Source organism: Embiotoca jacksoni, unplaced genomic scaffold, assembly GCF_022577435.1.
Source record: "Embiotoca jacksoni isolate LCO1_2020_lvr unplaced genomic scaffold, fEmbJac1.0.p SCAF_22, whole genome shotgun sequence".
Taxonomy (NCBI): domain Eukaryota; kingdom Metazoa; phylum Chordata; class Actinopteri; family Embiotocidae; genus Embiotoca; species Embiotoca jacksoni.
Genome location: NW_027185363.1, coordinates 6,751,450 through 6,776,155, shown reverse-complemented (window position 1 = coordinate 6,776,155; position 24,706 = coordinate 6,751,450). Strand labels below are relative to the sequence as shown.

The 24,706-nt window shown below is 40.0% G+C and overlaps 1 protein-coding gene across 1 annotated transcript; it reads left to right on the top strand.

Annotated features, from left to right (window-relative positions):
- Positions 1–1,124: 1,124 nt before the first annotated feature.
- On the top strand, positions 1,125–20,434 carry wnt3a (wingless-type MMTV integration site family, member 3A). The gene is made up of 4 exons (XM_069157598.1): positions 1,125–1,258; positions 6,458–6,699; positions 16,446–16,711; positions 16,805–20,434. Exons 1-4 carry the CDS (start codon positions 1,137–1,139, stop codon positions 17,282–17,284), a joined length of 1,110 nt encoding a protein of 369 aa, XP_069013699.1. The 5' UTR covers positions 1,125–1,136; the 3' UTR covers positions 17,285–20,434.
- The last annotated feature ends 4,272 nt before the right edge of the window (positions 20,435–24,706 follow it).

The window sequence follows — 24,706 nt, the reverse complement described above, 5'->3', positions numbered from 1 at the left end:
CTACTTTAATCACTTTGTTCATAGAAAGTCATTAGTCACTGGTGTTGCTCAATAGATTTTATTTTTTTCAATCTAAAGATAGGCATCAGTGGCTGTAAATGAGAAACCGGTCCACCTCCTGTTAGATCATCTATCAACAGCCACTTGACACTGAGAACAGTCTACCATTTAAACTCAGTGATGCGCCCAGTTTGATCGGATATTTTTGTTGGAATAAGACAGCTTTAAAGTGAGATTCTTCAAGCTGTTAGCACAGCACAGACATAGAAATACCGCACGAGATGCAAAACTTTTAATTTCTCAATTAACGCTCAGAATATGGGAATTTTACTGAACACTTCAGGGTGCGTCTAATTCATGGTGAAAAGGACATTAAAACGATTGCTTTGTCAATATATATTTTCAGAGCATGATCTAAAAGAACCACAGTGTGCTGTCAGAAAGCTTAATTTAATGAATAAATAAAGCACATTGCCATATCATTAGGGATTTCTTTGAATACATGTAATAGCACTTCAATCTAATGCCATTCAATTCATTGTGAACCCATCAGTTCGTAAGAAAAGTCTCTAAACTTCTAATTTTACATTCATGACAAACGGGGACAAATAAAGGACTGGAGACCTTAATAATGGTCTTAAGCAATTCACACATATTTATTTCTGCATTTTAGAAGCTTCAAGCCAGGGAGTGAAATCCGGACAGGTTGTTATAGCTACGCAATCCACAGGGGTTCCGATGTCTATTTAAAATCCCTCAGACCCTCCCTCTCTCCTTTAAACAACATTATATATCACACACACTGCATGCTAATACGACCAATTCTCAATGAGCACTAAAACACATCTTAAAATTAGCTCATTCTGGTGTTTGAGTTCAAACTGCCTGACAAGGCAACAGAGAGGGAACATATCATCAGAATTCCCCCTTTGGCAATACCTGCTGATTGGGTCCTAAAAAAGCAAGCAGCTTTTAACTTTTAATATTTGGCTCCCGAGTTCTGCCACGAGTAGTCGCGAAAGATAGATTTCCTCTCCGTTTTTTTTTTTTTAGGAGGATAGAAATTAAAGAAAAATCCCTCAGCGGAGATAGTTTTTCTTTTTTCTTTGCTCTTCAGTTTAAGTGCCTGTGCGCGGATGAGCGCGCATGTATTCATTCTGCTGGAGATGTTTTGCGAAACTTTAAGGATGATATACCTTGGATGTTTCCTGTTGCTCTGTGGGCTTACGCACGTCATGTCAAGCTATCCCATCTGGTGGTAAGTTTTATTGTCAGTATTTCCTGGACAAACGGCGACATGTTTTTGTATTTTGAAGTTGAGAGGTAGATGATCCGCTTTTGTGTCACTCTGAGTGGTTCTACTTCCAATGTCTTCCCTGACAGCAGCGGGACATGTATCTGGTTGATGGTTAAAGTTGTTCTAGCTTCACTTCAGGACGTTTCACTTTGAGGATGATTTTTAAAAAATGAGTTAATAAAATGCTATTAAGAAAAGAAACCTGTCGAAACCGCGACGAGCCAACGAAGAAGCAAATTTCTGTCTGAATTTTGATTTTATTTTTTTTTAATGCAAATGACCTCAACATTTGCACAAAGACCGATGCAATTTATTTGAAAGCAATTTTAATTTTCAGACTGCAGCAGGTGCAAACTTTGGGTGCCTGCAAGCGCGTGTACGTGTGCGAACGCGCATCCATGACTGTGTGTACGTGTATGTGTATGTGTACGTGTTTTTGTGTGTGTGTGTGTGTGTGTGTGTGTGTGTGTGTGTGTGTGTGTGTGTGTGTGTATGTGTGTGTGTGTGTGTTAGTGGGGGAGCGCGCGCGGGGGGGTGTGTGGGGGGGGGGGGGGGGGGGTCAAAGTGGCACAGAGCAGGGATGCCCAGGGTTTAAAGATGCTCAAACATACTGATAATAAAGTGTGTGAATGAAATCTTCATGTAATACTTGATGTTCATGATATGAGAGTAATTAGAGCAACATTTGAAACACTATCAGCTAATTTCACTTTTCATCATACAATAATTTTGTTTCTCAGCATAATTTAAACAATTGGTTTCTTGTCATTTGTTGTCACTTCCATGGCCCACTACTTATTTTATTTCTCAGTATTGTCTCCTTAAAATGTCTTTAAAAAAAACAAAAACTTCTTGATAACTTCTGAAGATCTCTAAACTGACACAATAATCCATGAGTCACTGCAGTGCATTCCATTAATGTGACTGTAAATGAATAGTGCATTACCCTGATTAGTTCTCATAGATAAACATCATGAACAAGAACTACTTTTTCACATTTTATTTTGATAATAACTGGGCTGTTGCATTTTTCTGAAGCAGCTCCTGTCTTGTTCCTTAATGTTCATGCTTCATGCATCAGCTACACACATCAATAATAACTGTCTTTACAGCACTAAAATAAAAAAACAAATGCCTGATTTCTAATAAATCATTCAATATTTGGGGTTGCAGAGAAATTGAGTGTACTCTAATCTACTTCCCTTAATGGGTCCCCTGGTGGTACTACTGATGAGAAACTAATTACATGCTCAGCTGGAAGGAAATCCTGATATAACAGCGGGCCCTCTGGACCGAGACAAGGGAAAAAAAAAAAAAACCTGACCCAAATCAGAATACTGCTGTTTTGATCTTGGATCCTTTTGTGTTTTATCGCCTGATATGAGCATCTTTAGAAGTTTTTGTTGGATGCCAATGTAAGTTAATGTTGAGTTTTTTTCCACTTTCACACTGACAAACACAAAGGAGAGACCTTTCAATCTACATAAGTGCTTTTTTCTGTTTTTTTTTTTTTTTTTGTGGAGTTATGAATGACACAATAGAAGGCAGGTTTCCATTCTGTCATGAGTACAACCCTGCAGCAAGCCAAGAGCTACCCTGTGTGTTGATGGTTTTATTCTGAAGGGTGGGTCAGGTCAGTGAAGACAAGCAACAGAGTGGCAAGTAAACATAATGGGAGCGAGTTTGCTGTATCACTCCCCCAACACAAGCAATCTTTGACTGCAGAAGTAGTTCATGAAGTCACCTTTCAGTTCTGCTGTCTTGACGTTATACTGAGCTTTTTTTTACTCCCACTTACCTCAACTACTAATGTGTTTTTTGTGTTATGGCAACTCATCGCAAGTCAAACAACGTGGTTCCTTTTGGATTGCACTCAATATGCCTGCATTGTCTCCCCCGTTTGCAAACAGTGTGCTAACTATCTAAGAGCTATCGCTTCTGTGAAAAGCAGCCTGGGATGTTTTACTGACAGAAGCTGCTCAACTTTCCTTCAAGTGGCCATCGGAGCGGCATCACGCTCACCCTCTGCACCGCAGCAGTCTGCGGGGATACAGATCTGCACTAAGACAGGTTCATGTCTGTCTCTACTCGACCTGCCATGACATAGCCTGGCTGCACCCGCCGCCCCACCACCTCCTTTTCTCCTAGTCCACCCCACCTTAGAAGATAAATACCTAGAGGTGAAAGCTTGCCGCACATTCCTTTTCCCAAACATATTCTCTTGATGTCAAAGTCGGCTCCAAGGCCTCAGGGCCCACGAGTAAAGTGGTAATTCTAAGGCACCCTGCTTGGGCTTGCTGAAATATGCATTAAAACCTGCGCTGGATACACTTAGATGAGAGGGGGGAAGTCTGTGCTGAGACAAAAATTCAATGTCATATATGTTTTGCTTAAGTATTTATTTGTAACAGTTTTCACTAAAGTGAAACTGCGACAGCAACGTTACTGAAACCCTCCGTTTCAGTTATACTGAACTGGTCAGAGGAGATAAATCGACTTTACAGAAGGAATTAAAGAGGTCGAAGTCAAGAGCACTCAATGAATGCCTAAAAAACAAAAACGACACAGCAGTTAGGTTTAAATAATTGTTGCTGGTATCCAACAACATCATTCTTGATGCATTAGTGCCTTACAAAATCATAAATCATCCCTGGTGGAACATGCCCGGCCTCATCTCACAGTCCATTTCCTAACACAGGAAAAAGTGGCATGGATTACTCAGCCACACTGAGACAGACACAGAGACGCAGCCTGAGTACACTGACTCACCATGACTGTGTGGCACGGTTCAAGAGGATGACCTGGCAGAAATGCATGCAGTTTGACCCTTGGAGTCATAATAAGTTCTAATCATTAAAGACTGAGGAAACCGCTGTTTGTCAGCTGCTGTTCCTTCTGAATATGACCACTGACCTGCAGTGGTTTGAGATACATCTGGCTGTATTGTACACAATCTTTTTCAAAGATGCATTAGCTAAAAATTTTACATTTTCTTTCTCTGTCGGGCATGCTGAGGTGTTTCAAGTCTAGACTGACAAGGGACCAAAAAGATGCAGACCTGCAATACGTGGCTTTGCCATTGAAAACTCTCAATGATGGACCTCAGAGAAAATATTGTATAATACTTTCCTAGCATTTCTGCTCTGTCTATTTTATGTGTTGAAAGCAAGCCTAGAGAACACCTGTACCAGTTTGGGCTGCAGAGTCAGCTTAATGGTGGGACTGACGTGCGTCAGGTGGATGGATTGACAGGGACCAAAAAGAGGTCAATTTATAATAGAAGAGCTCTTGTTTACTGATGGTTGTAGCAGACAAAATGCAGGCAAATTTGATTTCCTCTGAAGTCGTTTTCAACTTGCCATTGCTCGCTCGCTGGATGTCTCATTTATGATTAACTGGAGCGGTTTAGTCTGCAGAAATTAGGCAAGAAATTCTGTTAAAACCAATGTGATGCATTACTCTGACATTTGCCCAAGGGAAATAACAGCGGTTCACTTACCAGGTCAGCTGATGGCTCACAAACACCTTGACACCCGACAGATGACATTAAAATGTAATAATCAGCCTTAAAGTTTCAAAACTTAATTGAGGTATTCAAGGTCAAAACGTTGAGAGCAATCAGAAGCTGTCAGCATGGTGTCATTTAACTGAGGAAATGTTCTTTAGACTGTGAGCTTTAAAAAAAAATCACCGCCTGAGGGTGAGTGTTAGGAATTTTGGTAATCTTGTTGTGATCAGCTATTAGTTCTTGAACAACGGTGAACAGGTCAGCAGATAGTGAGCTAATCGAGCAGGAAAAACACCACACACCTGCTCTGGAGCTGCCTGTATGGAAATGCTACAGTAGCTGTTATCAAGCTCATATCACTCAGGGGAGGATCATCAGAGTGCTCCTGCCAGTGTTCAGTCGCTAATAGACAGTTGATGTGAAATAAGGACTTGTCTGGATTGCCAACAAGCTACTTTGTAGCTACTCCGCAGGGCATTTGCCAAAGATAATAGGAACTCAGCTATTAAATAATTTGGCTCCTCTGTGACAGTCAGAAAGAGTCAAAATATTGATTTTGGTAACTTGTAACTGACGGCAAACACTTCAGGTCAGTGGTTCATGTATTTATAGACAATATGTAATTTATTTATATAAATCATAATTATAACATTTGGATCAAACCCATTAACGACTATTATATCCACAGCACAGGTTGAGGCACTAAAATCAAAGTGAGGATGCTTTGAGGAATAATGCCATGAATGGGTTTTAACACTATTAAGATTTTATTTGTTTCTTTTGAGTCTTTTTCATGCTGCAGAAATACTTTGGGACAGATCAGACCCCCCCCCCCCCTGATGGTTTTATGTGATGGATAAGAATCTAAACTAAACCTTTGAGCAGGGCTCTATATATATGTGATGCGGAAATACCAAAAGATTGAGGTACGAGCAAAATACAACAAAACGTCTCTTAAAATTAGTCAAGTTACTATGCAGTGGTACAATGGATGTGCCTTTTCTATGATTACTAGTTACAATAAGTCCTAATTGAGAGGACACAGAAAATAAAGACAGAGAAAGCAATAGAGGCATGAAGACAGAGAGATGTAATCAGTGAACCAAGTTTGCACTTGTTGTATCCGAGAATGCCTTCCTCAAAGGCAAAAAAAAAAAAAAAAAAAAAAAAGGAGTGGAGGTGGGGGGGTTCTGTGTTACTCTTAATACACTCTCTGAAGTTTCAATATAGGGTTTGCACTCTTATTACCCTAAGCTGAAGGCCTGTTAAGTGTGCGGGCAGTTAATAACAAGGTGCAGTTTTCCAAGTTGTCAGCTTAAGGTCTATGAAGACCTCTGGATGCATTGTGGACTTTCATCTTAAACAGAAACACTGCCTGCTCCTTCGGTGGCAGGGCTGCAATTTCAATACACAAAGGCCAGGTGTCTGCAGAGAGGATAGTGGAAGGGATAAAGGATGGATGCCTAATGGTAGCATCTGATACAGCAAATAAACACACACAATCAAGCAGACGTAAAATTATACTGCACCAGGAGGGAAATTGGTCTCCCGCTTGAGGGGTATTATATCAATAGATGAAGACCGAGACAGATAAGAAAATAAGATATAATTACGGAAACACACTGACAGTCTCACTTCCTCTCCTCTTGTAGGTCACTAGCAGTGGGCCACCAGTACTCATCACTGGGTACTCAACCTATCCTTTGTGGCAGCATACCAGGTCTGGTGCCCAAGCAGCTGCGCTTCTGCCGGAACTACGTGGAAATCATGCCCAGTGTGGCTGAGGGGGTGAAGATCGGCATCCAGGAGTGCCAGCACCAGTTCAGAGGCCGACGCTGGAACTGCACCACGGTCAATGACAATCTGGCCATATTTGGGCCAGTGTTAGACAAAGGTAATGTTACACAGCAGACTCACGGGAGTTCTGAGATGCTTCTTTTCTGTTGTCAGACAGAAGGTTTCAAACCTTAGTGTGCCATATCTCAATGGTTTCTTTAAGGCTGGATTCCACCTGGACTGGCTGTGATATGGCCGCCTTAACCGTTCACAGACAATGCTTCCACCTGACGCGTCGCAGCGCATTTCACAAGCGTCTGTCTGCACGGCTTCCATCAAAATATCAACCTAGTTTACTTTTAGCTGCGTCAAGCTGCACAAAGCAGATCAGCCAAACAAGTAGTCAGACACAGGAATGGCTTAGGGAATCCAGTTAATTTTCTAAATAAAACACCTTGTGCAGACTCCTGATTGTACATCACATCACTATATCAATGTCAACCCTACTGGTGTTTTAAATAGGAGTAAAAATATGTTTGCCTCCTGCTAACAGACACGGTATGTGAATTATGAAGATGAAGGTTTTTTTTAAACAACTAAAACACAGCCAACTGTAAATACTTTATCTGCAGGCTACACCACAACAAAGTGGGAGATAAGAAGACAAGTAAAACAGACAGAGAAGAAACTATTTAACAATGTAGCACACTTTCCCAATTCAGAAGCACAAAAATCACAGCAAAATGACCAAACAGGAAGTCAAGAAAATTGGACGAGCAAAACGTTTATCTCCTTGTGGGGTATGAACTTGTAGGGAAGACAGAATAAAACCACATCACAGATTAGATGTTATAGACCCTTTGCCCAGTGGAATACATGGATTTTCCTCAGTTGCGCTAAACAGAAGCTAAAATCTACCAACTAAATTCTCCTTTTCCCAAACACTTCACAATATGTAAAGGTCAGGCAAAACTAGCTGCTCACATAGGTGGTATTTGTAGTAGTGCTATTTGCCCATTAACAAGCCATAATTCAGTAACCACAGTGAGAAGCAGTCATAAACTTACATTAACAGGAAAATATGACAAACATTAGAGCAACATTCTGCAGAAAATGAGCGTACATAGTTTCACCAAGACTCAGTTAATCATGCTTTTCCAGAAAGTATGTCTTGCATTTAGAGTAGTAACTTTGATGGTGTTGTCTGACCCCAAACCCCCCCCCCCCCCCCCCCCCCCCCCCCGCATTTGTGTTTGAGGATGTTATACCCTCTGCAAAGTTCATGGACGTCTTTGGTTGTTCAATAAAAAATAACAGTGACTTATCGTGTCTCTATGCTGATAACTCTCCCATCAACGGTCCTATTTTCTCTGTCTTGTAATGGCATGAGAAAAGCTGTACTCCTCGCCTGCATCATTCATTATGCTGAATCAAATCCTTCTTTAAATAGACTGTAGACCGAAAAAGCTCTGAGGGGCCTGCATGCATGAAATAATGTACACAATTACCCTGAAGTCAAGGGAGTTGTGTCTTGTTGGAGTTGTCTTTAGGAGGGGATCCCCTGTGATTGCTGTACTTTCCTCTGAAGTACCTTACACAAGATTCACAACTGAACTGAGTTGTGAAATTTTTCTAGAATACGTTTTTTTCCATTAGATTATGCGATAATGACTTTCAGGTATGTGTCTGGTCTATTCATGGGCACCTACAGAAATCCCCTCTGTCCTATATACAATTTGAAAAAACAAGCCACAAAACAATGACAAATTATCTATAATTCCATATTTGAGTGTATTCAAGTGTGGATGTGCTTGATAAAAACTAACAAACAAGATATAACACGTTAACTAGTAAGCTACTAAAGTGCTGGTTGGCAAATTTTGCTGCTTTCAGACGGAGAAAGACTGGCAGTTTCCCTCTGTTTCCAGCCTTTGTGCTAAACTAAGCTAAACCAACCAGCTGCGAGCTTAATTTCTATCTTTCAGTACTTGCAGTCATTCTCTAAGGCCTTGAGAAAGTAGAGCAGATGCTTTTTTTGTATGTTTTTTTCCTCTGTGTTGCTTCTTGCTGATTTTTAAAATGAATTATGGGCCTCAAAATCAAGAAAGAGTGCAGGACAGAGTGGTTGAACGTCCGGATGTAAATTTGTCACCTTTACAGAAGATTGATGCAAACACGAGGAGTCGGAGGGGGTCAGTCAGGGTAATTGCTTTTAATAAACTCTTGAGCCTGTTGATAGAAGATGGTTGAGCTCAAGTAGGTGGCTAACGATAGGGGTTCTCAATCCTGACCCTATTGTGGTACAAAATGCCACCACATATTTCCCATTGCCTTCCCTCACAGGCCTAAATTGCAGGGGTACTTACTGGAAAGAGAAGGTAGCTACTGGGCTTTAGTAAATCATTTTGATTGGATTAAGGTCACTCGGGCCCTTCATAATGTGAGAGGTCAAAGTGGCTGGATTAAGTGTCTTTGTCAGAGGCCAAGGAGAGTGGCTCAGGGGCTCAGAGGCCTTTGATAGGGCTTAGTAGGAGAGGGCTTCCATTTCATTGGATTTGATTGATGCTAGTGTTTGTCTGTGCAACAGGGCCATTGTCCTCACTGGTGTCTGTTTGTCTGCAATTCAGACTGTTTTGTGTCGGTTTCCTCCTGCCTTTTTTTTTGCTGAAAGGGAGAGTGAGCACCTTTATCTGCTTCAGAGGCTTAGTCACTGACAGTTAGCTCGTCGCTGCCCATGTAAACCTCATCTTCACTACGGGCATTAGAAGTTTTACAGAGGTGGATTAAGATAGAGTACTGGAAGAATGGAAGATGTGGAGCTTTAAGGGAAGACAAGTTTTGTGAGATGAGTTGAGACTACAGCTAAAGGAACAAAATAACAACTGGAAAACCATTATAGGTTTTGCTTTTACAAACATACAAAAGCAGGAACATGCTCACGGCAAATTTGATCATACATTGGCTTGACCACACCAACATTTTTTTTTTTTTGCATGTTTATTTGTGTAGGGACAAGTATGTATCATAAACAACGTGACACACCACAACATGTATAGCCTACGCTAATTCACTTCAACAACTCACAACATATTCACAGGAGACAATCCAAATCATACACTCAACTATAGGTACTGTATATACAATCAAAACACAAAAGTTAACGAGAAATACAGACATTATATGACAAATTGCGATAAAACCACACCATAAAAAGGAGCACCACATCATTCATGACTACATGACTGGTCCCTCTTTAAAAACTGTTTCAGTTTAAGTTTTAAATGGTCCAAATCAGGATCCAGTTCGAGTTCGGTTGGCAGAGAATTCCCCATGCTGATCCCCCGGAAGGAGAATATTTGACAGAGCGATGAGATGTATGTAAAGGCAACTTGCAATTCCCGCTGGATGCTCCACGTGTTACTGACCCTGAAGCTCTGAGTGGAACCACAAGGTCACTGAGCATCTGAGGAGCCTCATTATTTATGCATTCATAGATGAGTTTAAGATTAAAAAATTATCAAAACTAAGAATATGGCAATGATGTGATCTTATCGGTTTCCGATCAAAGATTTTGATTCGATTGTATATCATCATAAGAGGTTTGGTTACTGTAGATGCTGCTTGTGACCAAGAGGATACACAATAACTTAAATGTGAAAAGATCATAGAGTGCATGAAACAATTTGCAGCATGAAATGGTAGACAGACTCTGATAAGTCTAAATGTAAGTTTGCTTTTGCAACCTTACTCACCATTTTAATGTGCTTTGCAAACATTAAGTTGGAATCTAATATGAGGCCAAGATATTTGACCTCCAACACCTGTTTACTGCATTGTCCATTCATCTTTAAATTTAAGTCATTAGCTTCTATTGAGGACTTTTCAAACCATGCTGCTATGGACTGTAAATGATATGCAGCTGTTTGGAAACTGACTGATAACTGTGTCATCTGTGTCATCTGTATACATCTGAAAACCTGCTTCTAGACATGAATGTGGTAAGTCATTTATACACAAACTAAAGAGAAGTGGACCAAGAACGGAGCCTTGTGGAACTCCTGTGTTAGGCTTTAAAAAAGATGATTTTTCATGATTGATGACAACATATTGTTCTCGGTTGGAAAGATAAGATCAAAACCACTTTCAAGTTTTATCAGAGAAATACAATTTAAAGAGTTTATAAATAAGAATATCATGATTTCATTTGCCAAATGCCTTTTTAAGACCCATAAAGACTGCCCCAACTACTTCACCTTTATCAAATGATGATTGAAGCTGTTCTATTAGAAAGCAATTCACAGTCTCTGTAGAGTAACGAGGTCGGAAGCCAGACTGTAAAGGACTGGTGATGGAAAGGTTGATGAGGTGAGTTAGAGGTTTTGCTAAAAGTGTCCAGGTAAAAGAGGTATTTTGAGTGACTAGTGGCAAGTTCATCTATTACTGCAAAGACATCAGTCTGATTTGTTTGTTGTTATGTAAAACTGGTGGTACCTGTATTTTTTGGGGGCAGGTATCTCTACACTGGGAGCTTTAAAATTACTGGCAAGATCCTCAACTGAGGAAACGAAGAAAATATTAAATTCATTGGCAATTTATGCATTGTCAGAGACGAACTGATTCCCAATTTTAAGGTTACAGATTGTTGTCGATTTACCCAGCAGTTCTACTATAATATTTATTTGCTTCCACATAGCTGAGCAATTTGGTCTGGCCTCTGTGATCACTGTAATATAATATTCAGCTTTTGCATTTCTTAAGTCTTTAGTTATACGAATTTTCATTTTCTTTCTTCTTCATGTTCTCTCCCTCACACACGTTCTAAACCTCTCTCTATGTTTCTCTCTCTCTCTTTCCCCACACCCCAAATCACGAGCCCTACCTCCAGGCTACATCTGCGTCAGCACTCATTAATTTACATTAACTAAAGTGTCAAAACATGCACTGCTGGAATCTGCCTGTGATGAAAGGTAATAGAAAGCTGCGCAGGTGTTCTTAGTCCACAGAGCCGATCCCAGAGCTGTTTCGGCATCCTTGGTATTTACTGAACTCCTACCTACTATATGGGTATAATCAGGCCGCAGTTTATGAGTCATATGATAGAAGTAGTGAGTGCAACTTTGCCACAAAAAGTGGACAGTCACAATTTCACAGGTGTTACCGCCCATACAAGTTTAGACATGCACAGCCAGTATTCTAATAGTAACCATTACAGTAAAATGACATTCATAGGAAACTCCTGTTACGTAATGTGTAAAGCATGTTAAGTTTCATACTATTATAGCTCTAGCTTATCTAACGTTCATTTACTTTAGGTACGTCTGCCCTGTCCAACAAGCTTTGTAGACCAGGAAATACACCTAATAAATTAACCTAAATCAAGTCCGATGTAAACTAACCAGGAAAAGGTCAGGGGATGTGGGTTACGACCTCTGACCTGAGGATGAGAAAGTGTAACTATTTAGGATGAGCTAAGAGGTCTCTGCTTTTCATGGGACGTATGTCTCTCCATGCTGGGGGAGGGAAGCCAGCACACCAGTATATCATTAACTCTGGGCAAGAAAGAAAGAAGGGGTGTGGTAAATGGAGTTGATGGGGGGACCTTAGCCCCACTCCCTGCTGGGCACTGCTCAGAGCACAATATCTTCGCAACCATGAGATTAAGCAGGAGAAAAAGTGCTTTTCCCCATTCACACGCCCTTTAGATTGTTTTATTAAACCATTTGAATAGGGATTTCCCTGTCTGCCGACAAGCGGGGTCCAGCCAATGCATAGTTCTCTGTTGCTATGACTTAACTTGGTCCCCACTAATCACTAGCCAGGGCAAATTTCATATAAAATATCTGGAGCCATTGTGGGACTAACACAGCGTGACAGTGGCAGCACAATAGGGGATTCAACCCCCCAGCAGGTTGTAGGGACCACTTGGCCAGCCAGGGCATGGCATAGTTTGGTGGAAAAGCATTGTCCGAGAAGTGTCCTTAAATACCATAAATTGGTCATAAAACTAAGAAAAGAAGTGGAACTAATGCCAGAGGTGGTGTCTCTTGGTGACATGCTATTACAGATGTACTGGCCCCAGATGTTGACAGCATGTTATATGAAATACCAAGCATGATATGTATTAATGCAATGTTTTGAATAATACCCGCTAATGACTTTTCGCTATCATGTGTAATTGGCCCAAACACACACCATATTTAACATATACTTGGGTATTGGCACCAGATTTACAATGCAAGGTTGAGGTAAATATTATGGCCTATGTCTTGGTTAAATATTTTTAGAAACATTTTTTTGGGGGGGAAATAAAGTGATTTAATGAACTCAGAACTAAGAGCTTGTAGTAAATGGTGAACTTTTCTGAGACTGTCCTTCTATAAAAAATGACCCCATATGTCTTCTTTGCGGAGTTACATTTTAAAGTTAAGCAACCCCTGGAGGTCGTATAAATAACAGCAATCTGGTGTCCTGGCGAAGTGTCGCTGTTCAGATGACGTACGTAAAATGTGAGTTTTTTCTTGTTAGGAAGAGCTGGGTTGGGTGGATGGTTCGATACAGCGGCGGGCTTTTTGCTTCCCGTTTCCAAACTCCAGTTGAGACTATTTAAAAAAAAAAAAAAAAAAAATGTCAACCATAAAAAAAATATAAAAAAATTAAATTGCGTTCATTGTTGCCACAATGGCAAAAGTTGCATATAGCTAGGTCCAAGAGATCGCTGTTTGCCTCCTGTTTCAACCACTCTCTGTTTACTGTTGCCACGACAATGATGGTTGCATAACGTTTCGGAAGTATAACGCACAACACAGTTCAAGTCATCAGCTAAACCCAAAGCATTACCGTTCGCTCACCATAACTGAGTTTTTAGTGCCTGAACTTCACCAGGGCCATTCATTTAGGGAACACTCACACTGTGAACAGATCGGGTCCAGTCTACATCCAGGACATGGTCAAACCTTACACCCCAGCCCGTTCACTAAGCTCTGCATCTGCCAATCGGCTTGTTGCTCCCTCACTGCGAGCTAAACACTACAAAATCACGACTGTTTGCTGTCCTGGCTCCTAAATGGTGGAATGAGCTCCCCAATGACATCAGGACAGCAGAAAGTCTATACATCTTCCGCCGCAAACTAAAAACACACCTCTTCCGACTTTACCTTCAATAGGTAGCACTTTAGTAGCACTTAAAATGGCACTTACTTATAGCACTTTAAAGTTTGGCTTTCTTGAAGAAAATTGTGCTTTCTTGATTGTTGTTGTTCTGAATTTGTACCCTCATGGTTGAAATGCACTTATTGTAAGTTGCTTTGGATAAAAGCGTCAGCTAAATGTAATGGTTTAGGGGACTTGTCAAATTTTCTGCAGTGTCAGTAAAACATTTATAGCCTAATGGATAGAAGCACCAGCTCTTGAAATAGGTATTTATTTGCTTGTCAATGTATCTCGTATGATATGTATCAATGGCTATGTATCATATTATAACTATCATGAAAAATACTGACCTCCATTATTAATTGGGTAGTTCATTCTCCCAGTATTTTAAGAACATCAAGATAATTTCTACAAAATTGTGGCCATATCACAACGTATCTATGACCTTAGACACCTCCAAAATTTTGTTTTCTAGGTTAGCCCATCAGGTCACACACAGAGATGCCAGTACATTTTTTTCCATTAGTTAATTTCATCCCAAGATAATGCTTTTTCCCATTTTCACTCCCCCACCCTCATATGCTCTGCAGTAAGGTCACACTTTCCAGAGACATTCCTTTAAGGTTCCAAATTAGGTCTAGATTCTTCAGCTATTTTCAGAACTAATGAAGTTCTGTGAACTAAATTAAATTAATGTCTATGTTGATGATAAAATGTTTTATAGCAGAAAAGAACTGACAGCCAAGTATTATTTCAAATGGTTATGATTAGTTGCATATGCAGGGTGACGTTTTTTTTCGACACAAATTTTCGTTACAGATCAGCACCTAAAACAGAATACATTTTATAAATAACTTGCCATTTTAGATTAATGTGAGTCCAATATCCACTTAATTTCAACCATAGTGAAAAAGTTGTAAACATAAAGCTCACTTTGTCGGTTTTAGATGATGCATGGTCATATGTGATTAATCATTGCAGACAGTTTCCTAATGTTATGATTTGCATTTTGCAGTCTTCAGTTGCCTTCACTGCCATGAAAATACAACAATATAAAGTAAAATGATATGCATTGGAAGTAGAAAGTGGGACTCAAGGAAGGACAGCAAAAGTTCAGATATATTGTGAACATTAGTAACCTCGTACATACACAGTAGTGGTATGAAATGGGTGGTGGAGGATGCCAGTAGACCTTTTCTCTTGCATCATTGTTTCTAATGCCCTTTAGTCCTCAAACTGGTTGGAACCTGCTGTAAGGGAGGAGCTCCTGCTCCCTTTAGCTTTATATGCCTTTCCTCTTTCTTTTCTTTCTTTCCCTATCATTTTTGTTCTTTAGGCAGAAACATCTCAAACATAATGAAACACATGCACACACCATCCCAGATTTCCCTATTGCTCTGTAACCATCTCTCGACATTTCTTTACTCTGTTTCATTTCATATTTGCTCCTTTTTTTTTTTTTTAATTTTCTTGCTCTCTCCTCTCTTTCTTGTTTTTTCTTGTGATTGTGCAAGACCATACGAGTACATATTTTCTTCAACCTCCCTGTCATAATGAATCCTGTTAAAGCAGCTGACAACGAAAGGACACAAAGAAAGTTTCTCCCTTTCATACATGCAGTGTCCTTTAGGATGCATATCGGGTCACTAAAGATTCATTTACATGTCGAGTCTATGTGTTGTCCCCTCAGTGTGAGGCTGTTTCCTAACCTTTCAAAAGCTTAATTGAGTCTCTTAATTATAGGCCTGTCAGGCACGTCTCTTCCTCTCATCTCTCTGGAAGATCCTGATCCCTCTGACTCATCACTTAGCTATGTCAGACAGAGACACAGAGGCCTTGCTGGCCTTATTCAGAGACAGGACGATTGATGTCTGGGCTGAATGAACCCACACAGTGGTACACTTTAGTAGATACAACCTAAACACATGCATCCAACAGTAATAATGGACAGAGTATGAGTAGTTTGTTTGATTTTGTCTTGTTACCTTAGGTTCAAATATTTGTGAAACATGTATTCATTTCAACAGGTGGTTACCTACATTTTTGTAGTAATTATAGCTATAACTTTTCTATACATTTAATCCTGACAATAATCATTAGCATGAAGAAACCCATCTAGTGACAATCAATGAGTTATGGGCTTCTGCAAAGGTGTTTCTCTGCAGGACGTTGCCCTCCATAATTGTTTCCAATGGTATACAGTATGACTGTGTCTCATTACATCGGATGGCATACTCATAACAATCAAAAAATGTAGTGTAAAACGCTGGTTACTTCTCACCCTTAATGCTCATCGTCTTAGCTACGTAGCAAAAGGGGAGGAGCCACCAACATATTTTCAAGCTGCTAAAATTGGTAAACCTAATGCAAATGTAGCTGTACAAATCCACGCAACATTTTTCACAAAGTACAAATACACTGTAGTCGGACAATAGCCATCAGTATGTTTATTGTGTCCGGGAAACAGAAAGCACTAAAATACATTCATTTTCTACTAACATGACGAAACAAATTCGGCAGATATGTTAGCAGCGATGCATTCAAATGTTGTGGTCGTCATTTCCTGTAAGTGCACAATGACCTAGTGCGACTTGAGATAACACTACTGTGTCCAAAATCATGCCTTACGCAAGTAAGTGTACTAACATGTAGAGTACTTATGGAAGAACACAAACACAGTTTATGTTTTACGGGTCTCTGTGATTCTCTTTCCAGCCACTCGAGAGTCAGCTTTTGTTCATGCTATCGCTTCGGCCGGAGTGGCATTTGCAGTGACCCGTGCCTGCGCTGAGGGTTCGGCCACCATCTGCGGATGTGACACGCGTCACAGAGGCCCCCCAGGTGATGGTTGGAAGTGGGGTGGCTGCAGCGAGGATGTGGAGTTTGGGAGCATGGTGTCCCGGGAGTTTGCTGATGCAAGGGAGAATCGCCCCGATGCACGCTCAGCAATGAACCGCCATAACAATGAGGCAGGAAGAATGGTTAGTTATCTTTAACCTCTTTTTGCTAATTGTGTTGTAGCTGTTGTTCTACTTTATTACCAAATTGCTTTTTTTTGTTTTTTTTACCCTTAGTCCCTGAACGAAAACATGTTTCTGAAGTGTAAGTGCCATGGGCTCTCGGGCAGCTGTGAGGTCAAGACGTGCTGGTTGTCTCAGCCTGACTTCCGAGTCATTGGTGACTATATGAAGGATAAGTATGACAGCGCCTCTGAGATGGTGGTCGAGAAGCACAAGGAGTCCCGTGGATGGGTGGAGACCCTGAGACCCAAGTACAACTACTTCAAACCCCCTACAGAGCGTGACCTGGTTTATTATGAAAGTTCACCCAATTTCTGTGACCCCAATCCTCAGACCGGCTCCTTTGGCACCCGGGATCGCATTTGCAACCTGACATCCCATGGCATAGACGGATGTGACCTCCTGTGCTGTGGCAGAGGTCACAACACCCGGACTGAGAAGAGAAAGGAGAAGTGTCACTGTATTTTCCACTGGTGCTGCTATGTCAGCTGTCAGGAGTGTGTGAGAGTCTACGACGTTCACACCTGCAAATAGAGACGTGGAGTTTCTCATCTTTTCTCACCAAAACTTAAAGACTTCAGTAGGCAGGAGATCAAATACAGGTTCTTACCGACAAGACGTGAGAGACTGCAAAGCTGTCTCACCTGTCCGTGGACACAGACACAACTGCCTTGTGTTTTGTGCTGTGACGCTACAAAGAGCCAGCCTCTGCCTAAATCAACTAAGACGTTTGAGTAGGTGTCAACATCCGAACGCATCACCCTTATGAACAATGATGGTGGTGACGACAACAATAATGTTGATATCTCTAGTGACGACGAAAGAGGTTTCATGTACTGATGTAGGAAAGGAGAACTGTTGGCTAAGTGACAAACACCATATTGGTGATTTTTTTTTTCCGTGTGGTCTAAGTAGTTTCTGTTGTTGATAATAGCACAGCACTGGCAATTTTTTTGAGTCCGTGGAGCAAACAACAAAAAATGAACTTTTTCTTCAATGTTTAAACATCAATTTTTTTTTTGCAACAAAAAGTAACATTTATGAGCAATTTACATGACCAGAAACTCAACAGCATGCGTTTGCAACACGTTGTCATCCCAGGACGTCAAATACGGCCGTTTTGTACCAGCTTGCTGGCGTCTCAAACATACGCACTGGGGGCCTTGAGTTTAGATAATAGACTGTATATAAAAGTGAACATAGCTTCCGGGTCTGAAAAATGACACCAATGTCGAAGTGCCTTAAACCGCAATACCACCGAGTGCCGCTATGGGTTAGATTTAAAAACGCTCTGACTCCGTAGATTCCCATTCAACTTCTCTTATGAAATGCTAAGTCAATAAACTTATTGTTAGGAGTGTCTAATTGATTGTCATCAATTAGATATTGAACCTCAAAAAGCTGTATTTTTAGGGGCGTGTCTGTTTGATTTACAGTCTTGTAGTGCAGTCAGGTTTCAACTATCTGTGGGCAGGTGACGAACAAAATCCAAACTTAAGGCTTCATAACAGCAGTTCAGAAACTAATGGGTGCCGTCACTTCTGGTTTCCGCTTGGTCTACACACCAAATAACTTCGTGAAGTTAGGAAAAGATCATGGTTTGGGTAAAAAAAAAAAGAAAAAAAAAAGAAGCAATTTTACATAAGTAACATTACGTAAGTAAGTAAGTAGTAAACTACTTTATGTAATTTATTATACTTGGAAGAAATCCATGTTGACAGACTTGAACCGGTCCCCCAGGTGAAACTCCTGTGTTTGTTCCATCCAGCCACCTCCCCCTATGTAGACTTTCTCCCTCTTTCTGCTCTGTCACATGACCTTCTCCTTCTACACACCAACGGCTTTGACAAAACGTCAGTTTTTGACACCCTGGGAATGGGAACGGTCCTGCATTCTCCTCCTCGATATTACTAGTAGGTATGTGTAAATCTGAAAACTAACATGACCGATGTGTGCGTGAGTATTTGTTTCATAGAGTTATTGATGTCTGGGTAAGAATGCACTTGCACCTGAGTGAATGTAGTTCTTTGCTGTAATGTGTTTACATATTCTCAAATTCTTAAGCTAACGAGTTAATATCCGCTTCAAACAACTAATTGTATCCGAGAGTAGACATGAGCCACATCCCCTGAACATCAGCAAGACAAGAATATACACTGTCTGCACATTTCCTGAAACCCCCGAAGCTTTTTCTAAAGAGCAACAACACGTTGAACAACATCGAGAGTTGTGACCAAAGACAAGAAAAGAAACCCCGACCCCCGTAAAGTCTGTGATGGTCAGAGAGCTGTCAATGAGTCTGAGAGGTCAGCACTTGTGTCCCGTTGAGAAATATGAAGCATGTTCTCCTTGTTTTTAACAGTATTAGCAATGTCTCATGTGACTCGGTGTGTGTGTGAGGGGAGGGGCAAACTGTTATTTATAAAAGGGATATTCCCCACTATATTGTTGTGTCCTTTTTAATATTCCTTTATTTTGATGTTTGATCAAATAGAAGTGTACCCCTTGGTAAAATAAAACACAAATGGCAAACGAACCGCAAACAAAGCTGTCTCATAAGCTGTGTGTTGTGCAGTATAATTTGCAGTTGCTGTAAAGTTATGACCAAAACCTGTGCATGTGATGATTCTCAGCTGTGGCTTCTTGTTTCCCCAACTAAACAGCAAGCAGCATCACTGAAACTATCAATATTTCCCTTATTTTAATGCTGCTAAGATAATATGTGTATGTATGTGTGTGTTTAGGTCCTTACGTACAGTATGTCTTTGTCTGTCTGTGTCAAATGTATAATCTTTGTATGTATTGACTCTTTCTGTGAAAGAAATCTATTATATGTAGTTTGGTAAAAATGTGAAGTTTGACTAATTCTTGCATACAGTAATTTCCATTTAACCAAATAGACCAGTTTGAGTATGTTATTTTAGTTGATTTTGTAGTCATGCTAAAAATCAGGGCAAAGATGATTAAAGTTTCTTTCCCTTAATTTGAGAAGAAAAACAAAACGGTATTTATTTATTTGGAAAGTGAAAAACTACTGAAAGCTGAGACAGAAAGTTGCATAATGTTTATGAAAATGTCCATATCGTTTCACTGAGGGCCTCCGCTGAGGATGAATGTGTAAAGTTTCTCCTAAATTAATGTTTACAGCCAATGTAATGCTACTGTATGTCTCAGGCATGTATAGTTCTCAGATTTTATTCGGAATTGCCCACCCATGATTACATCAGGTCTGAAACTATTAATAAACAGTCATAACCAGTTTCACAGTCATCTTTAATAAACTACACAGCAAACATTGTCAGTACAAGATCTGTTATCTTGCATTTATTACTGTACACTTTATATGTGAGTGATTGCTTGTGTGGACAATTTGGTTATGCTCTAATTTTTTTTTTTAAATCTTTAAATCCAAAGTTTTGTACAAAGTAGTTTGTGCGTTTTTATGAATTTCTAAAATTGGATTGTTTTTTTTATAATTATTTATTTCGTGTTATGTACATATTAGTAAGTAAAAGTATATATTTGCAGAAATACTTTTTTTTTTTTAAACAGTGTTGTGACTTGTAACGCTGTAGCCTTTTTACCTCATCTGTTTTTTTCACTGACTGCACACAGGTGTTGTTTGTCCCACTGCCTGTAGTAGATTTCTAAAAGTTAACTCTGTAACACCAAAATAAAATGACATAAACAACCAAACTCTTCGTTTGTTTTTGACAACTGAACTTTACATGTGATTTAAAAAGAAAAAAAAGAAATGTTGACTTTTGAGAATCATGAGGGTCAAGAAGCCCACGGATAGGTCAGGCCACTGACCAGGAAACTCAGACACTGCTGACCTAAAGGGCGACCCCTGGATACAGAGAATGTTAGATGTCTAAAATGTGGGCATAAATGTTGAACTTGAATCTGACTGAAAAGTATAATGCAAATAAGTAAATATTTTTGTCCTGTGTCTACAGGCACCAAAGACCTGAAAGAAACTGTCAACTTAAGATTTCGGTTATCTACAAGAGCGACTTTGCATTTTGGTTTGGGATGATAAAAGTAAAATAAATATAACATGCAACCTTTTAAAGCTATAACTTTGCAAGAATGTTTTCCAAAAAAGAACACAAATGTGTGAAAAAAAGATATCTTCTTTTACTTTTAGTAAATCATGTGTTTGGTAGGAGTGATAAATGCTAAATAGATATCTGTCAGATTCAGCTTTGGAAGGGTGTAAAGTAAAGTTGCTGCAGAGGGGAATCCAGTGATGCTCTGCAAAGGCTTGTAATAATATCGAAAAATCACAGCATGTTCTGAAAACTTGAATGCATCAAACATGTTTCCTGTGCAGAATTTGCAAAAATACTCTCAGGTTGAGCAGAATGGCAATGCTACAATGTATGTGGAATTTTTATTAGTTCCTGGTTGCAGATCACATATGGAGTTAGCATTTTTGTGTACAGTACTTAGTTTTGACTGCTTGTGGTGGAAATTTTTTCATGATCTTTCCTCGCAGGAACTCTTGCCTTATTTTTCCCTGAAACATGAGGCTGAATTAAGAGACATGTAGAGCAGGGGTGTCAAACATACGGCCCGCGGGCCGGATCCGGCCCGCCAGGGGGTCCAGCTCGGCCCGCCGGATGACTTTGCTAAGTGTGAAAATTACAGAAAGACATAAATTGCATTTCTATGAGAATATGGAGGTTTATGAGTACAAACGTTTTATTTATTTTTTTAATCGATCCAGTAATTGCTTCAAAAACAGCGTAAATGCAACGTCTGCTCCGGAGGCAGAAGCGCTCGGTGCCACAGACAGCCGCGCTCGCTGCTCGTTTTGTGACGGGTTTGACGTCAAACGTGTCACAAAGCGAGGGAATCTGCAGAGGAGAGCCGGGGCAGATAAACAGTGGGCTGATGTCTGAGTTTTTGGTCTTTATGTTTCTAGTTTATTGTAGAAAGACCTTAAAATCGGGTTTATCATCCAAAAACCTTCACCAATGATTTAAACAAAGAGAAATATTGTCGTTATGTATGCGTTATTATGCTATGATTTTACTGGTCTGGCCCACTTGAGATCAAAGTGGGCAGTATGTGGCCCCTTAACTAAAATGAGTTTGACACCCCTGATGTAGAGGATATGTAGACTTGAAAAAAAAAACTGTTTATGTCATGAACATTTTGTCTCAACATTTCGTTTCAGGTAATATTATGGGCTTATATAATATGCTTATATTTTGAAAGTGGACAGTCACGGTGACAGGTGAAAGAGGAGAATAATGTTCAGCAAAATGAAACAAAGGTCTTTGGCCCAAACTGACAGAGAATAGACATAGCAAATGACCAAACTGTCAATAAAATGGCACTTTGCACACAAGAAAAGTTTGAATTATTTTTATGTACATCTGTATAATGTCTTGTAAACAAATTTAAATTTTCTCTTATTTTGACTATATTTCACAAAACTTTTTTAACGAACAGGCAAATGAATGATGTAGTTTTAAATCCAAAAGGCCACTGAATTAGCCAAAGATCCTGTCTGCACAATAAAAAGACAAAAAAACGTCTCAACTTCCTGCAGACAATATAGGTGCATTCCAATGATTTTTTTTTTTTTTTTTTTTTAAGCACAGAATGGAAACTCTAATCACAGTCACATACCTAGTATATGAATGCGCTGTCAGTCATGAACACTAGTAGATTTAGGCCATAATGCCCAAACATGGGCAATGGATTTGTCATGGGACGAGAGAAGAAAAAATACGGCTGGACTAATAATTTGATTCCTTTGAGCGGCTGCAGAGGCCAGCTGTGCTTTTTGAGAAACAATAATAACAGAGGAAAAAAAATCGTAGTGATGAGAGTTAAGAAATAGATGGAGCTTTGTCAAAGAGAAAGACCTGATCTCAAGATAGATTAGGGGCTGGGTGTGAATAGAGCCCACCAGTGCTACAGCTCAGCCGCTGGACCCCTGATAGTCTTTGAGCCCTGCAACAATGTCACCACCAGAGGCCAGGTCTCACTGCTATCTAACCCCATTATCACACAGAAAGATTGATACACACCCCCTCCAGAGTGGAAGCACCACTAAAAGTGATACCCTTCCGCTCTCATTCATGTGGATTCATTAGTCTGCCCACCCCCACATCAAACTATATTTTAAGCTGTCTGCCACAGTTTGTCCAACGAGTAGAACTCATTACTTGGGTGCACTCATTCTCCCAGACATTCATAAAAATGCTGCGGCATTTAAACCCTGCCTCATGACGGGAAATGAATAAAGACGTGTTGAAGACTCTGTTGTGTATAAACTCCTGGGAGCCAGCCAGATTCAGGTTTGGTTTAGTGACTGGGAGGGTGTCAGCAGCTCATTCCACACCTCGACCTTTGACATTTTTCACACCATCTGAAAGGGTGAAAACAAGTACAAAACATGAAACAGATCACAGGATGGACGGAAACTCCGGCCCTGCAGCAACGCTGTGTTTCAGCAGAAGGAAATGGGCCCTTCCCTTCAGCCAGACCCTCCTCGCGGCTTTGTCACCCAAGTGAGATGAACATTGTTAGCAGATAGTTGCCAGAGGAGGCTGCAGCGGCTACAGTGAGAGAGATGGCATCCTGACTGTGAGAACTTTGATGCGACCAGACTGCAAGTGGCACCACCCAATAACCATATAAATAGGAGACAATGGTCCTAATTACAATCAGTGTCCTCTTCCTTAATTTGATGTCCCAAGTTTCACCCTGACATTCACTACAGACCACTGCATGCATTAAAAAAAAAAAAAAAAAAGCTATGTTGCCGTGGAACAGAGCGGAGCGACATATACACGGTGGAGTGGTGCAAAGGCCCACAGTTACATGACACAATGCAAATACTCCCACAGAAGTCACACTTTGGTTACAGCCAGCTACAGTCTCACTCTTCCTGAAGCCTTTTGATGTTCCAACAAGAAAATCCTTGATACCAAAACACAAGCAGCAATGATTATTGGTATGTGGCATGCTCAATTTGATGTTTAATCCTTGTGGAAAAGGCAGATTTCAATCCAAGATGATCTATAGCAATTAAACACTTGAACCTGAAATGTTTTTGAAGAAAGATTGTAGCTTTAAAGAATTCTCAAAGCTCCTCTTTATAGGTCACACACCCCAAAGGTGACAGGACAAAACTGAACTACAGAGACGCAGTGCAGTGTGTGGGCACTTCATTATGTAACTGACTTTGAAGCCAGTCTTTTGATGTCTGTGTTCTTCTGTCTGATCTTCTGTCAGATCGCTCAGAAACATGCAACACATTAGTGTGTCCAGATGTAGAACAGAAGGTGAAACACTACAGGGAAAAACATAATATTTTGGTCAGTTTTAAACTTCTTGGGCTATTTTGCTTCCATAATATGTTGTCTCTCAGACTAGTGGAAGGAAAACATAAAAAATAAACATGTAGGTGTTTATTTTACTACAACTTGTCTATTTGGCTCTGTAGATTTCTCCTAAATACACTAAAAGTTAGCATAAATAAAATGTTATATAAATCAGGCTATAAATAATGTATGAGCAACCCCCTCGGAGAAAACCTTCCGAATATAGAAGGGAATAAAACTGGGAAGTTTGGTCCTTGCAAGTGCTACTGAAGGAGAGATATCTGGTTCAGAATATGAGGAAAAAAAACAAATTTTACAATAGATCTTAAACTGCCATCGTCTAATTTGAGAAACCTGGGATTAATGTATTTGAGTCACAAATTAAAATTGTTTCATCTCACCAAAGGATGTAAAAATGATGTTATTTTGCCTTGTTAGTCCTCTATTTTTATGGCGTGTAAGCGATGATCTTTCTCACTTCTGTTTTTAAATAAATACATTCTGACAGCACTCACACCTTATCCCACACTTTAGCCACAATTCTAACTAAAGATTTACCAATGTGTTGTTTATCACACAGTAATAATCCTTTTTTTTTTTGCCACTTTTG

What these genes read in the sequence shown, in the direction of transcription:
- wnt3a (XM_069157598.1), top strand. Translation starts at nt 1,137, where the DNA reads ATGAGCGCGCATGTATTCATTCTGCTGGAGATGTTTTGCGAAACTTTA. An exon ending in TCAAGCTATCCCATCTGGTG is followed by an intron (nt 1,259 to 6,457) that starts GTAAGTTTTATT and finishes CTCCTCTTGTAG; the next exon opens with GTCACTAGCAGTGGGCCACC. An exon ending in ACAATGAGGCAGGAAGAATG is followed by an intron (nt 16,712 to 16,804) that starts GTTAGTTATCTT and finishes TTTTACCCTTAG; the next exon opens with TCCCTGAACGAAAACATGTT.